Below are 14,276 nucleotides of genomic sequence, written 5' to 3'. Positions count from 1 at the left end.
CCAAAAGAATGAAAAGCAAAGTCAACCTTAGTGGTATTTAAACTCAAAATGTAAAGCCTCTCCACCACCAATGAATGTATAACATTCTCCCTTATCTTGAGGACTGTAGTCAATATTCATGAAACTGATTAAGCTAACTTCAAATGGCATTTCAAACATGTGTCAATGTATATTCATATTTTTCACTAAGACAGAGTGCTGCTTGTGCATAAAATGAAAGCCAGAGCTTGAAAGGCTAATTGAATTTAATATCTATTGGAATGTTGGAAGAGTATAAACATGTCCTTAAAAATTTTACATACAATCTACAAATGTAGTCAATGGATGTTTTGGGTCATACAATGAAAACTCATCCAGGTGACCTGAAATAGGCCTGTGTTTAAGCAAACTAGAATTACCCTAAATTTTCCTCAAAATCTTATTGTCCCTCCAAACAAACTTTTAACTATTTTGTAAATGTAACCTTGTTTTTCCATACGCATCTTTAACACAATAATTCATCATCATCATTTAACATCCGTTGTCTATGCTGGCATAGGTTGAATGGTTTGACTTGGGCTGGTACACTAGAAGGCTGCGCCAGGCTCCAGTCTGATTTCGCATGGTTTTCTACAGTTGGATGCCCTTCCTAATGCCAACCACTCTGAAAGTGTAATGGGTGTTCTTTATGTGCCACTGGCACAGGTGCCATTTGCATGACACCGGTATCTACCATGACTGCGATTTTGCACGGCCTGATGGGTCTTCTTCTCAAGCACGAAATAATGCCAAAGGTCTTGGTCATTGCCTCTGTAAGACCCAACACTCGAAAGGAACTTGGCCACTTTGCCCCATGGGGCCCAATGCTCGAAAGGAACTCAGCCACCTTGCCTCTGTGAAGCCCAACATTCAAAAGGAACTCAGCTACTTTGCCTCTGTGAGGCCCAGTCCCAACGCTCAAAAAGAACTCAGCCACTATGCCTCCGTGAGGCCCAACGTTCAAGGTTGATTTTCTTATGTGCAACCTGCATGGGTGTTCTTGGCTTAGTCCTCTTAAGCAGAGTACATCATCAAAGGTCTCATTCACTAGTCATTGCCTCTGTGAGGTTCAAGGTTCAAAGATCATGCTTCACCACTGCGTCCCATGTCTTCCTGGGTCTACCTCTACCACAGGTTCTCTCCACAGTTAAAGATCAGCACTTCTTTACACAGCTGTCCTCATCCATACGCATCACATGACCATACCAGTGCAGTTACCTCTCCTGCACACTACATCTAGTTCCTCTTATGCCTAACTTTTCTCTCAAGATGCTTACACTCTGTCGAACATGCACACTGACATTGCACATCCAGCAAAGCATACTGGCTTCATTTCTTTCAAGCCTATGCATATCCTTGGCTGTGATTCAAAAATATGCTAACCTCATTAATAATCCTTCCATAGGTAATAACCTGACTGGAGAATACATTATATCCTAGTTTTAATGGAATGCAAGTCATGAAATGTCTTTTGATTACCAATTTCTTGCCTATGATCGCAGGTCCTATAGACAATTGGAGAGCGAGTCAAACTGTTGAGTTTCCCAGACAAAGTTTCACAAAAGTGTAATTTGCTCTGCAAAGTGAGAAGAAATCCAAAGATTTTTTTTTGTATTTCATTCCCTATTACCACCCTCTATTCCAATGATATTGGTATTTCTGCTCTTTTCAGGATTTCAAGATTTCACCATGACCCTGGCTAGGTGGCTGACAGGTGCTATGACTTGCCAAAAGGCAACCCTGTAATTTTGTCTGAGACTGTTTATTGAGTATGCACAGCTAACATGTATATCTACAACTGGGGACCTGATGGACAAGCATTATTATTACTACATCAGTCTTAAACATATCTTGGAGAACTCATCCCACCGAGAAATGTCAGCATGAATATCTCCTGCCTGTTTCTACAATCATAAGAGAAAGAAACTTGCATTTTGCAGGACATTGCAGGGGAGCTAAACAAAAGCTGGCAAATGACCTACTGCAATGGATCCCAAAGCATGGCCATACTTGAGCAGGTCATCCAAATACAAGATATGTAGATCAACTCACCAAAGACAGTGGATCCTCTGGTTAAAAATGTCCAAGCAAGCTCAACCACATGATGATGATTTAACCCTTTTTAAACTAGTCATATCCAGCCCAAAATATTCTATCTGTTTTATTGCCAGATCTGGCCTCTCATACATACCCTACAATGTCATTCTGAAAAATAAATAATCACATCATCGACTTCTCAAAGCTCCAAAATAATGCAGGATTAATTCAAAACAATGTGAATAAATAAACCTAACATTTGACAGAGTAATCTGAAGACTAAAGAATTAATGGAATTCTACTTAGTGCTTAGGGTAAGGAGGCAATACAAAAATTAAAGACATCCGTTTTATTATAAACTAGCATACTCATGTCATCAAAAATGCTGATAGTTTTATTAATAACAGATAATAGCATATCAAAATAATGAGAGAAACTATTGCTAAATGTCAGCAATCAAGTAAAATATATGTACATAAACAGAATTGAAGCACTAGAAGAAAATCATGTGTGTGTAGTCTAGCCAGCACTCCGGTAAAACCATCAACCCCATGCCAGCATGGAAAACAGAAGTTAAATGATAATGATGGTGATGATATATATATATATATATATATATATATACACACACACACACACACACACATATATATATACACATTATGTGAGGCTGTGTGGTAAATAGCTTGCTTACCAACCACATATTTCTTGGTTCAGTCCCACCAGGTGACACCTTGGGCAAGTGTCTTCTACTATAGCCTTGGGCCGACCAAAGCCTTGTGAGTGGATTTGGTAGACAGAAACTGAAAGAAACCCATCATATATATGTGTGTATATGTTTGTCCCCCCAACATTGCTTGATAACCAATGCTGGTGTGTTTACGTCCCCGTAACTTAGCGATTCGGCAAAAGACACCAATAGAATAAGTACTAGGCTTACAAAGAATAAGTCCTGGGATCAATTTGCTTGACTAAAGGCGGTGCTCCAGCTTGGCCACAGTCAAATGACTGAAACAAGTACGAGTGTATATATATATATATATTGTAGGTCATTTGCCAGCTTTTGTTTAATTCTCCTGCAATAGACATAGCAGTGGCTGTGTGGTAAGTAGCTCGCTTCTGCACATGCGCATTAGTGTTTTTGCTTGCTGTTGACCGAGGTGGGCACGAGTGTTTTGGCTCTGTCCAAAAAGTGAATAATTGTGAAGTCAGCCGAGGTAGGTGGATTTGTTTTTTTTTGAGCTGGGCGGAATTTATTGTTGCTTTATTTTTTCAGTAAATTTTGGCCAGCTCTGGGACAATTTCGCCTGCTCTCGGCAGCTCAAAATTATTGCTCGCTTTAGCAAACAAAAGGTTGTGTTTCTCACTTGCCATTGTTGGTGGATGTGTTTGAGCCGCCACAAAGGCGGACTGAGAATTTTATTTGAAAACTTTTTGTGTGGCGTTTTTTTCCGCCATAACTCGAACATTCTGGTGGACATGTTTCGCGTGGAAGGAGTTGCACTTTTGTGGATTTCACCTTGCGGAGTGTGCCTAGCTGGAGTGCTATTGAAGAGAGTCCTGTCAGATTTACCTGGTTGGAGCATTACCAAGGATTCCCTGTCTGTTTTAAAATTCATTTTTTTCTCTTTCTTTCCAAATTTTGGTTTCTTCTTTTTCTTATCAGTTTAATTTATTTTTTTCTCTCTTCTTTGTGTTATTTTATTGAACTGTTTAAAAACTGTTTTGTGTTTCTTGTGGACATGGAATTGAAAAAAAACCCCGTCTTGGAGTGGGAGATTGTCCCACCCAAGCAGCGACTGGTACACCTGGAGAAGAGGGCAGTGGCCCTGCGGACCTATTCTAGGTCACATGACGCCATTGCCCTCTTTGATAGGGATGTGATTGAGAGTGAGCTGGCAAGTTGTTTGCCAGCAAAAAATTACATTTCCAGGGGAATCAAACATGCAATGGTGTGGTTGCTGCTCGACTCCCCTGAAGAGGCTTTCAATGTGACAGGCCAGCGTCTGGAAGGGGAGAAAATCTTGTTCCTTCCCACATACTGTGGGAGGAAAATAATGAGGGCTTAGGTCTGTGGGTTGCTGCCCAGAGTTCAGTCTGAATGGATCGAACAGACCATTCGTAGAGGTCTGGGCAGCAGTGGAACCAAGCTCCTTAGTGTCAGGGTGGAAGCCGCGACCGATCGGGTTGGGTCAAAAGCAGTTCTGACCCTTTGGACCCAGTTGGCTGACGACCTAATATTCCCTGAATTTTTGATAATGGCCGGGGCCAGGTACCCAGTGATCCTTGAGGGTCTCTCCCCCCCCCCCCCCGCCGCACCAAGTGTCACATATGCCTGGAACAAGGCCACATCAAAAAGAACTGCCCCCAGGGCCCAGGTGAGGCCCTAGAGCAGAAGAAAAAGTGCCCCCCCCCAGGGGAGGGGGAGACGGGGGAAGTAGTGGAGGTGGGTGCCTCCACGAAAAGAAAAAGAAAGGTGAGCATCTGTTGTTGCTCACCAGGAGAAACACAGGTGCGGGAGAGGAGGAGGACCCTTCGGGAGTGCCAATGGAGGCCCCGATCCCCGCAACCAGTAAAAGAAAGAAAAGCAAGAAAAATGGGAGACGGGCGGCAGACGTCACCGTGACGCCGACTGAGCCAGAGGCCCCTCCGGTGGGAAGTGTGCCACTGACAGAGAGGCCTGTGGTCCCTCCCTGTGAGATGAAGACGGACCTTATCCTCTGTTGGGCCCGTCGAGAAGCGCTTGGATAGTCTCTTGGACCGAGAGAGTTGACTCGGTCTGCATAGACGATCCAAGTTGGCCTCTGCAGGTGGCTGCGGAGGTGATGGAAGTTGGGAGGACCTGCAATAAGGAAGACTTTGCTTCCATCATTCAGGGCCTGCCAATGCGGTCTTTCCTGCAGGCAGCGGGAAACTTGCTTGGGGGCCCGGACAAGGAGGATTAGAAATTGAGAACTTTGAGCTTTTGTAAAATTTTTGAATAATGATTTGTATTGAACACATGACTTCGAGGGGTTATCGGTTGGTGGGCGCTGGAGCCCCTCCCATTTTTTATTCATTTTGTCGTTATCATCCTCATCACATTAATGTTTTTGTCCAGCCCGCAGCTACGATTCTATGTACTGCCCTTGTGGCAACTTTAAATGAAATAAAGTAGCTTGCTTACCAACCACATAGTTCCAGGTTCATTCCCATTGTGTGGCACTTTGGGCAAGTGTCTTCTACTTTAGCCTCGGGCTGACCAAAGCCTTGTGAGTAGATTTGGTAGATGGTAACTGAAGGAAGCCTGTCGTATATATGTGTGTGCACATATATATATATATATATATATATATATATATATATATATATATATATATATATATATATGTATGTATGTGTGTATATATGTTTGTGTGTCTGTGTTCGTCACTCCCAACATCACTTGACAACTGATGGTGGTGTGCTTATTTTCCTGGAACTTAGCAGTTCGGCAAAAGAGACCGATAGAATAAGTACTAGGCTTCCAAAGAATAAGTCCTGCGGTCGATTTGCTCGACTAAAGGCAGTGCTCCAGCATGGCCGCAGTCAAATGACAAACAAGATAAAAGAATAAAAGAGAATATGAGGTGGTATCAAAAAGTACCCAGACTAGTTCTGTAGCATGTTAACAGATGGTAATACACAGTTGTGTGCTCAGTGAGAGCTAGCAGCTATCCTCATGAAGCAGTGTACTGAGTGACATCACAGTATTTACTTCTGAAGTGGTGAAATTTGTATTTTTGTGATCACATGTATGCTGTAGTCTGCGATTTTTGTCATGGACAGGATGTTGAAACAAAGAGCCGTGAAATTTTGCCTTAAACTTGGGAAGTCTGCAAGAGACATTGAGCAGGCTTTGATAAGCTTACAGTGATGGGGCAATAGGCGTTTCAAAAGCAGAAATCCTTGGAAGACAATGAGCAATCTGGAAGACCAGTCATGAGTAACACCCCTGGAAAAGTGGAGAAAATTCATCAGCTTGTGCATGAGGATAGTTGGAGGACAATCAACAACATTTTGAAGCATTTGAGGGAGGACATTTGACGAAAGTGACTGGATCTGGGGAGCATGAAGAATTGGATTCTTCACAACAATGCAACCTGTCACTGAGCTCTCCTCACTCAGTTTCTTGCCAAAAACATGGTATTGCCTCCGCACACACCCAATTTACCAGATTTAGTACCTGTGGACTGCCATCTCTTCCCCAAGATGAAAATGCAGCTCAAAGGTTACCATTTTAACATCATTGTCAAGATCAAGGCAAATCACAGGTCAACTCGCTTACGGAAAATGACTTCCAGGCCAGATTCCAAAAATGGCAGGAATGCTGGGACCAGTGTATTGCAGTACAAGGTGACTATTTCAAAGATGATGATGTTAAAACTTATTTTTTATTATGAGTTATTTTTTTATTAAACATAACTAGTCCAGGAACTTTTTCATACCAACTTATATATATCTTTTATCTTATTTGTTTCAGTCATTAGATTGCGGCCATGCTGGGGCAATGCCCTGGAGAATTTTTAGTCAAATGAATCAACCCCAGTACTTATATCACTCTTTCTTGCTGAACTACCAAGTAACGGGCACATAAACACACCAACACCAGTTGTCAAATGGTAGTGGGGGACAAACACAGACATACATATAGATATAAACATATAAATACACACACAAATAGGCGGCGAGCTGGCAGAAACGTTAGCACGGCGGGCGAAATGCTTAGCGGTATTTCGTCTGCTGCTACGTTCTGAGTTCAAATTCCGCCGAGGTCGACTTTGCCTTTCATCCTTTCGGGGTCGATTAAATAAGTACCAGTTACGCACTGGGGTCGATATAATCGACTTAATCCGTTTGTCTGTCCCCTCTGTGTGTAGCCCCTTGTGGGTCGTAAATAAATAACACAAACGGGGTTCTTTCAGTTTCCATTGACCAAATCCACTTGTGTGTGTGTGATCATCATCATCTGTTTTCCATGCTGGCATGGGTTGGATGGTTTGACCAGAGCTGGCAAGCAGAAGAACTGCACCAGGTTCCAATCTGATGTGGTTTGGTTGCTACAGCTGGATGCCCTTCCCAACACCAAAGGACCAAGGCAATTAATGATTTACTGTGCAAAAATATTTACATCCATGCCCCTCACACAATCTGTCCCTGATGGATCTTTATTCCACAACTCATCTTCTTGATACCTACCATTCCCACTTCCTCCATTCCCCTCTATCCATCTGCCACGCACACACATGATACACTGATAACACTATTTTGATTTAATCACTTTTTATAAGGAATTTTTCGTATCTGCATGGACCATATACATATGTGTGCGTGTGTCTGCACAAACATATAAGGGAGAGAGAGAGAGATTACAGAGCATTTAATACATTCCATTACAGCACATCTTAAAAGTAACTTAAAGTTAATTAGATTCATCCATTTTCAAGCCTACTAAATGTGTGTGCATTGGTGTAATTTTATGTTAATCATTTCTGTCTAGCTCCTATGTCAAATACAAGTACCACACCCATAAATCCATGCTACATTTAAACCTAACATTGAGGATTCATCAACTAACTACTAAGGTAACCAAAACAAGTGTAGGTGCAACATATAAAACCAAGTAACAGGTAGTCAAACAATGGGTAGTTGTACTAGAGCTGCTTATTAACAAATACTTATAATGGGGATGTTTAAAAGATCTTTAAATTTACACATTAAGTCAATTTTCATCATTGTTTAATGCTCACTTCTTGGATGGAATTTGTAGAGGTAGATTTTCTACAACCTGATGTCCTTCCTATTTCCAAAAAGTTAATATTTCCCCTCGGCCAGACATGATTTCATGAAGGATTGCAAACGAACTGATGTCAAGACAAAATGCAACTCAAACAAATGATAATATATAAAGAAACATTGATTTCAATTTTTGTTACCTAAATTAAATCTTAGAAATATCTGCACATCCATTATAAAAAGAACTAAGCAGGCACAAAGAAGCATGATGTCAAAAACTTATAACACACACATAATTATATATATACACACACACACGTGTATCTATGTGCGTGCGCGTGTGTCCAATTATTGGGCAAACATTTATGCACAAAGAAACATGAAAAGCATGTTGCATGTTAGCGATAGAGACGAGTAGAAATTGGGGAGTTAAAACGAAAAAAAAAAGACGGAAATAGATCTACATATAATACTGAATGAGAGTCCATTATTAACATCGTATTTAATAATGGAACCAGTTTTGTTCATCGATTTGTCACTCAATAACCTGTTCGATGAAAGTTCAAACTATTAATTTACGACAACTCGAAATTTAGAATCTTTTCTTTTGAGCAAAAATTAAAACTGATTCTAAAACAGTTTTATTCATCAAAAAAAACTTTTTTTTTCATTTCCCCTTTTTGTAAAAGAAGGAGAAAAAAGAAAAACAATCGGAGGACGAACAATCTAGAAATAATTTATCTAGACCGGATGGTAAAACAATTTTGTCTTTTGGGGGGAATCATTTCCTCAGCCATAATATTCCTGACGGTAATCGTTGCTTTGTCCGGGGTCGAACAAACAAACCTATTATCAAAGGCATTCCAATCGTGACAATCCCGTCTTTTACAGTTTACACTATCCAATACCTTTTTCAAGCAAATAAGATGTGAAGTAGTAGTTTATGGATAGCTGTTTATAGCAGTTGGAGCCATCATTGGTTCAACGGGAAAATTTCAGCTGGCTTACTACAAAAGGGAGGGGGGAGTCAAAACATGCGATGAAAAATAACGATTTATCACTTACGTGAACAAGATCCTTAATTATGATTTTTTTAATGGGAATGAGAAGGCAGAAATTTCAAATGAGATTGTGTGGGGCTCATGCATTTTCTCTTAATGGAATTATATATTAAGAAAATTACAACTAGAAATCGAAACTGGGTCGCGAAGACTAATCGTAGGCTATGGGCATTGAGCAGAACCATTCATCCCAAAGCAAAGCAGACCTAATACTCTGTACTGTGTTAGAAATACACACCGATGTTACATTTATTTAGTTATGTTTAATTGTTGCTGCTCGGACAGCCATGTAAGTTATAATACTAATACTGATAACATTGCGCTATATTGTCTTTTGCGTTAACAAGGGGAATTTGTATCAGGACCTTCGAAACGAAATAGCCGTCCGATTACTTTTTAGCTTTATTTGTACAATTAATACTAGACGTAATGAACGAACGTACGCGCGCCAGAGTGTACACACACATATATATTCATCTCGCTATTTAATATATTTATTTCTTCTCGTTAAGTAAAGCACAAAACTTTATATTAAAAGCATAAGCAGAGTATGTGGCGAGTATGCCTATCACGAAGAACCGAGAGTCGAAAATAAAATGCAATGGCTGCAAACGGGTTGCTAGATGGGTTCTTTTTCTATTAATTAAAAGCACAAACGTTTGCTATTTAAAAGGGTGGAAGGCTAGAAATAGAATGCTGTGGCATTCATAAATTTCAATAATATGCAATAGCGACATGAAGTAAAATGAAATGCCTGCAACCATGAACAGTAATCGGGGCGGGCGACTGGGTTATTGATTTCTTCATTTAGAGGGACAAAGCCCTCAAATTTACAAAGGAAATATGAGAATGTAACATTCATTCATTTCACCGGAGCATCATAAGTGAAATAGGTACAAACTATTTATTACAGTAAAATCGGTAATGAATTATGTAGCAGTTTATCAGAGCGATTAGGTTAATCTGGACTGAAGCAGGCCAATCATCAAGTGTTCTAGTCGTGACCATCGTTTAGTCTTCACACAAATCAATGTAAGACTACATCATAAAATGCATCACTCCCCTACAAAAAAAAAAGAATATATATATATACACACACACAACCTTTATTACTAGCATGTCTTGACATGCTAGTATGAAGGTTTATATGAAGGTTCTTGATTAAAAGTATTCCAGCCATATATTATACCCCAAGTCGCTTTTCAAGCAGTGAACTACATTATCTCATGTCCATTTTTTTTAAAGACGGTGAGTTTGGGACACTATTTATAGCAACAAAAGATACACCCTCGTTTTTGTAAGTTCATTCTCATCGACGATTTTTTTTTTTTAAGGAGTAAACGACTTTAATGTACTCAAATTCACTACTCCTTGTCAAGTGAAGTAAGGAAATGAAATCCAAGCAAACATTTCTTGTGCTAACATGTGCGTTAGCTTCTATGATTACATAGAACAAGGAACTATAATTGGTGAAGGGGCAAACTTAAGAATTTTGGAAACGTTAACAATAACTAAATAAGCAAAGAGGAGAAAGTAGTAAATGACCATTTTGTTAAATATGCAAGAGAGCAGTGACTGCTAGATACCGGCGAACAACCTAGTTTCCATTTCATGTCATTCACATGGGTCTCTCGTGCACTTCAGAGAAAAAAAGAAATTAATTTGATGAAATTTTATCTTGCTTATCTTTCGCCTATTATAATTCCAATGACACTGGGGTTGTTTTATAGAAGAAAGCTTCAGTCTGAAAGAGACGTTACGTGCTGCCATTTATAAAAATATGTATTAGGTAAGCTGTTAAACATACAATTAATTAAAGATTCAATGGTTTTCCCCTCAGTGTTTTATTTTAGCTCTTCAAATGCCAGTTCTCATGTACGCCACGTTATGTTTTCAATATTTTTCCTGATATACAATCAGTAGACCACCCCTCATAGTGTGTTCAATAAAATATTTTAATTTGTCTCGTTTATAAACCTTGTGGTGGTTTTGTTTGTGTAATAAAAAAAAAAAATCCATTAAGTATATATATATATATATATATATATATATATATGTATATGAGAAAATATCGACAACACTGGAGCGATGTTAAAAGTTAGTGGAATTGAATAACAAGCAGAGAATTAACAACGGTACCTGCCATTCCCTCAGGTAACATGTTCAAATATCGAGATTTCAAGTTAACATAAAAAGGGGGAGGGCGGTAAGTAATGACGCTGTTATGTAGAATTACTTATAACAACAAAGTGGTGAACTGAAATTAGCAAATATATATTATGTTTGAGTAGTGGAGATTTCAAAAATAATTCAATAAAATTAATTATCATTATTAGAAAGTTACTTACTCATTGACAATGGAAAATGATAGCCACTTCCACTTACTGTTGCCGGTTTACACGTAATTTTATCATGTGGTCTGCACCAACTAACGTGGTGGCATTCGATTGGTTGATTAAACTGACTCTAGACAGAACAGACTTCGCGTACGCGTGTGATCGTGTGTGTGTTCAAAACTATTTTATATTTCATGTTTTAATGCTGCAACTTTCGGCAATTCATCATTTTTAATAATATTGGGTCTTTCTAAAAATTTATTTTGAAGAAAATTGTTTCTTGTGAATTATTCAATGAATCTAAAATCTTTATTGGAAATGATTGTATTTTGTTCATCGAAAGAAAACAATTTGCAAAAATAAACTAAAAAGAAATGGTGCAAAAAGAAAAAAATTCGTAAACAAATAAACAAAATAAAGGGTTATGCACCAAGGAACACTGGTGCACCTTTAGAAAGTTTTGAGGCAACCTACTGGATTGCATTTAGTTACATCGCTCCAATGTCGATATTTTCTCATACATAAATATATATTGTTTCTTTGATATGCCAACAAACTCCCAAATACTTAAAACTACCAGCACACTTAAATCTAATTATTTTCAGAACTTTCTTTTCTTTATATATTTATTGTTTAATTTTCTCATTATTAAATCATTATCGTTTCTTCCCCACGTGTGTCTTGGGAGACAAGTCCAAGGGAAATAATTCTATCGTGTTTTTTTGTTTGTTTGTTGGTTTTACTCCCCCTCCTCCGAAAATACAAGTTCATCAGAAAAAAATGATTATGTTGAATTGATTTATCATGATCAGCAAAAATCCAACGTATTGGATATTTTGTCTACTTTGAAGAGGACAAGTCAGCTAATCGTCAATTCCCCCCCCCCCTTTTTTTTTGCAAGCTTTTATAGATTAACACCTGCCGTTAGACTTTGAATCTCACCTGGTCGCACGAGTCGTTTTATTGCACAAATATTGTAAATAATCAACTCTACTCTGTCATATCATCCAAAGCTGAGTATTTAGCTTCAATGTTGTCACATTTCAATTTTCTTAGTTCCTTGCAGGCCTTTTTCATTAATAACAGTTAGTAATAACATTTCTAATGCAGAAAATATCAAAAAGCTAACAAAAATAAAAAATTATGCAGATGGAAAAAATTTTGAAGCTTCAATGAATATAGTACATGACTCCAGGCATGTTTAAGCCTCATCATCAAAGAATAAACTTCATTCTGCTGATGGGAGAATCATTGGACTTTTGAAAAAAGTAGGAAAGTAGAAATATGCTGAAAGAAATAACAGTTATTGTCAGATATCAGAAAGTTTTTAAATTCTTTCTTTTTGCAAAAAGTTCAAAGAAAATGTTGCAAGGAAGGGACTATAAGCTATTTCAACAATACAATTTTCTTTATAAGACTGAAATCTTTTAATGAATTTGCACATTTGTTCATACAAACTAATTCAGAGAACAAGGAAAAATTGAAATGATAAAAAGCATACAGAAAAATTCATTTCAAGGATAAAGTTCAAACAATAATTTTTTTTTTTATGACATGAACAAGTGGAATCAATAAGAGAGGACTTCTATATGGTAACTTAACCTGCAAGAAATAGCAGTCACATTCATTTAAAGTCATACTCCCCTGTCTTTAGCAAAAGTATAAAAAAAAATGGATGCATTGGTTTATGTGCTTCTAAATAAATTATGCATGAAAAACTGTTACAGTACTGGTCAGAATACCTTTGATTATAAGTCTGTTTTGTTGGACTTGACAAAGTAAACTTATAATCAAAGGTGTTCTAGGATAACAACATTTGTTCACAAACTGTTTAGCGTAAATTTTGTCGGAAAGAGTCATACTTAATTCAACTTATTACACGATATTATTGATACTTATTTATTTACCAAGAATAAGGGTTACACTGAAGAATAATTAATGAGAATATTATAACTTTTTGAAAATGATTAAAGATAAAAAGTTTCCAAAATGAAATTTTTATTTATTGGCATGACAAAAATTTCTCTTCTTCTCAGAAAAATTATTTATTCCACTTTATGAATCTTTTGTACTTGCAACTTGTAAACACAGGCTATCACAGACGACATCAGGTTCTACTGTCTTACTTTGATGTGAAACATTTAGTTCAGTAGTAACAACAATTTGTAACAACAATGCAATTATCCTATTAATAATAATACTGATGTCTGTCTTGGGTGTATAGGAGAGTGACTAGATCCCAATATGTGATTGGGATTTATTTTATCAACCCTAGAGAAGAGATATAAGACAGAGCTAACCTTGACAGATTTGTACACACAATGTAATCAATTGCAACTAAATGCTGATTTCTAACATTGGAAAAAGCCATGAATTTGGAGAATTTATCATAGCTGAATAGATCAACACCAAAGTGATGTGAAGAAAAGTACATAGTTGAATAAATCAACTATATATACATGTGGCAAATCAGCTACCAATAGAAAAGTATTTAGTTCAATAATTTACTGTTTCTACTAGAAAAGAACCAAAATGTTCTAAAAAGTTCAAGAGCAATGAAACAGTTAAAAAGAACTTACCATAGCCATCTCATTTATATTATCAGATATGTATCTAGGACTACATTATACAATACAATGAAATTTGACGCTCATTTTCTGTACTTCTTTTTCTAGCAGAATGGGTAACCATATAAAGTTTCCACATGGCTCATCATCATCATTTAACATCCTTCTTCCCAGGTGTCGGTGCTTTTTTACATGGCATGTGCAGCAGTTAGGTCACCAAGTAACTTACAAGACAAGACCCACCCCTAAACTGAGTGGGGAGTAGTATCAAGGGTGGTGGCTTTGTGCCAGGTGATGAGAGGTTAGAATATGAATAGAGGGACTGAGATAGGTGCCTTGCAGTAAAGGAGAGCCATGGCTGCCTCAGCTGAAGAGAGAGAGAGAGAGAGGGAGAAGATGTTACAAGCAGGTGTATTAAATAAAGCAAAACTAAAGGTTGGATAAGTTGAGTGGGTGGGTAAGTTCACAAAATTGGTAAAGGAGAGAGAGAGCAATGGAGGGGA

General features: G+C 37.9%; 1 protein-coding gene across 5 annotated transcripts in view; it reads right to left on the bottom strand.

Annotated features, from left to right (window-relative positions):
* Window positions 1-14,276, bottom strand: part of LOC106883675 (calnexin) — a 99,019-nt gene that overhangs the window by 79,355 nt on the left and 5,388 nt on the right. For 2 of the 5 annotated variants that reach the window (XM_089361611.1, XM_089361615.1), the window contains exon 1: window positions 11,010-11,293. The exons of 1 other annotated variant lie outside the window; for it this stretch is intronic. In XM_089361611.1, coding sequence (XP_089217737.1) covers window positions 11,010-11,031 — 22 coding nt within the window. In that variant the 5' untranslated portion in view covers window positions 11,032-11,293. Of the gene's footprint in view, window positions 1-11,009; window positions 11,294-14,276 lie in introns of those variants that run through there. 2 more of the 5 variants (XM_089361612.1, XM_089361616.1) reach the window with 1 other exon arrangement.

This window comes from Octopus bimaculoides, chromosome 13 (genome assembly GCF_046866305.1).
Source record: "Octopus bimaculoides isolate indiv1 chromosome 13, ASM4686630v1, whole genome shotgun sequence".
Classification (NCBI taxonomy): domain Eukaryota; kingdom Metazoa; phylum Mollusca; class Cephalopoda; order Octopoda; family Octopodidae; genus Octopus; species Octopus bimaculoides.
This window is presented reverse-complemented; position numbering and strand designations above follow the sequence as displayed.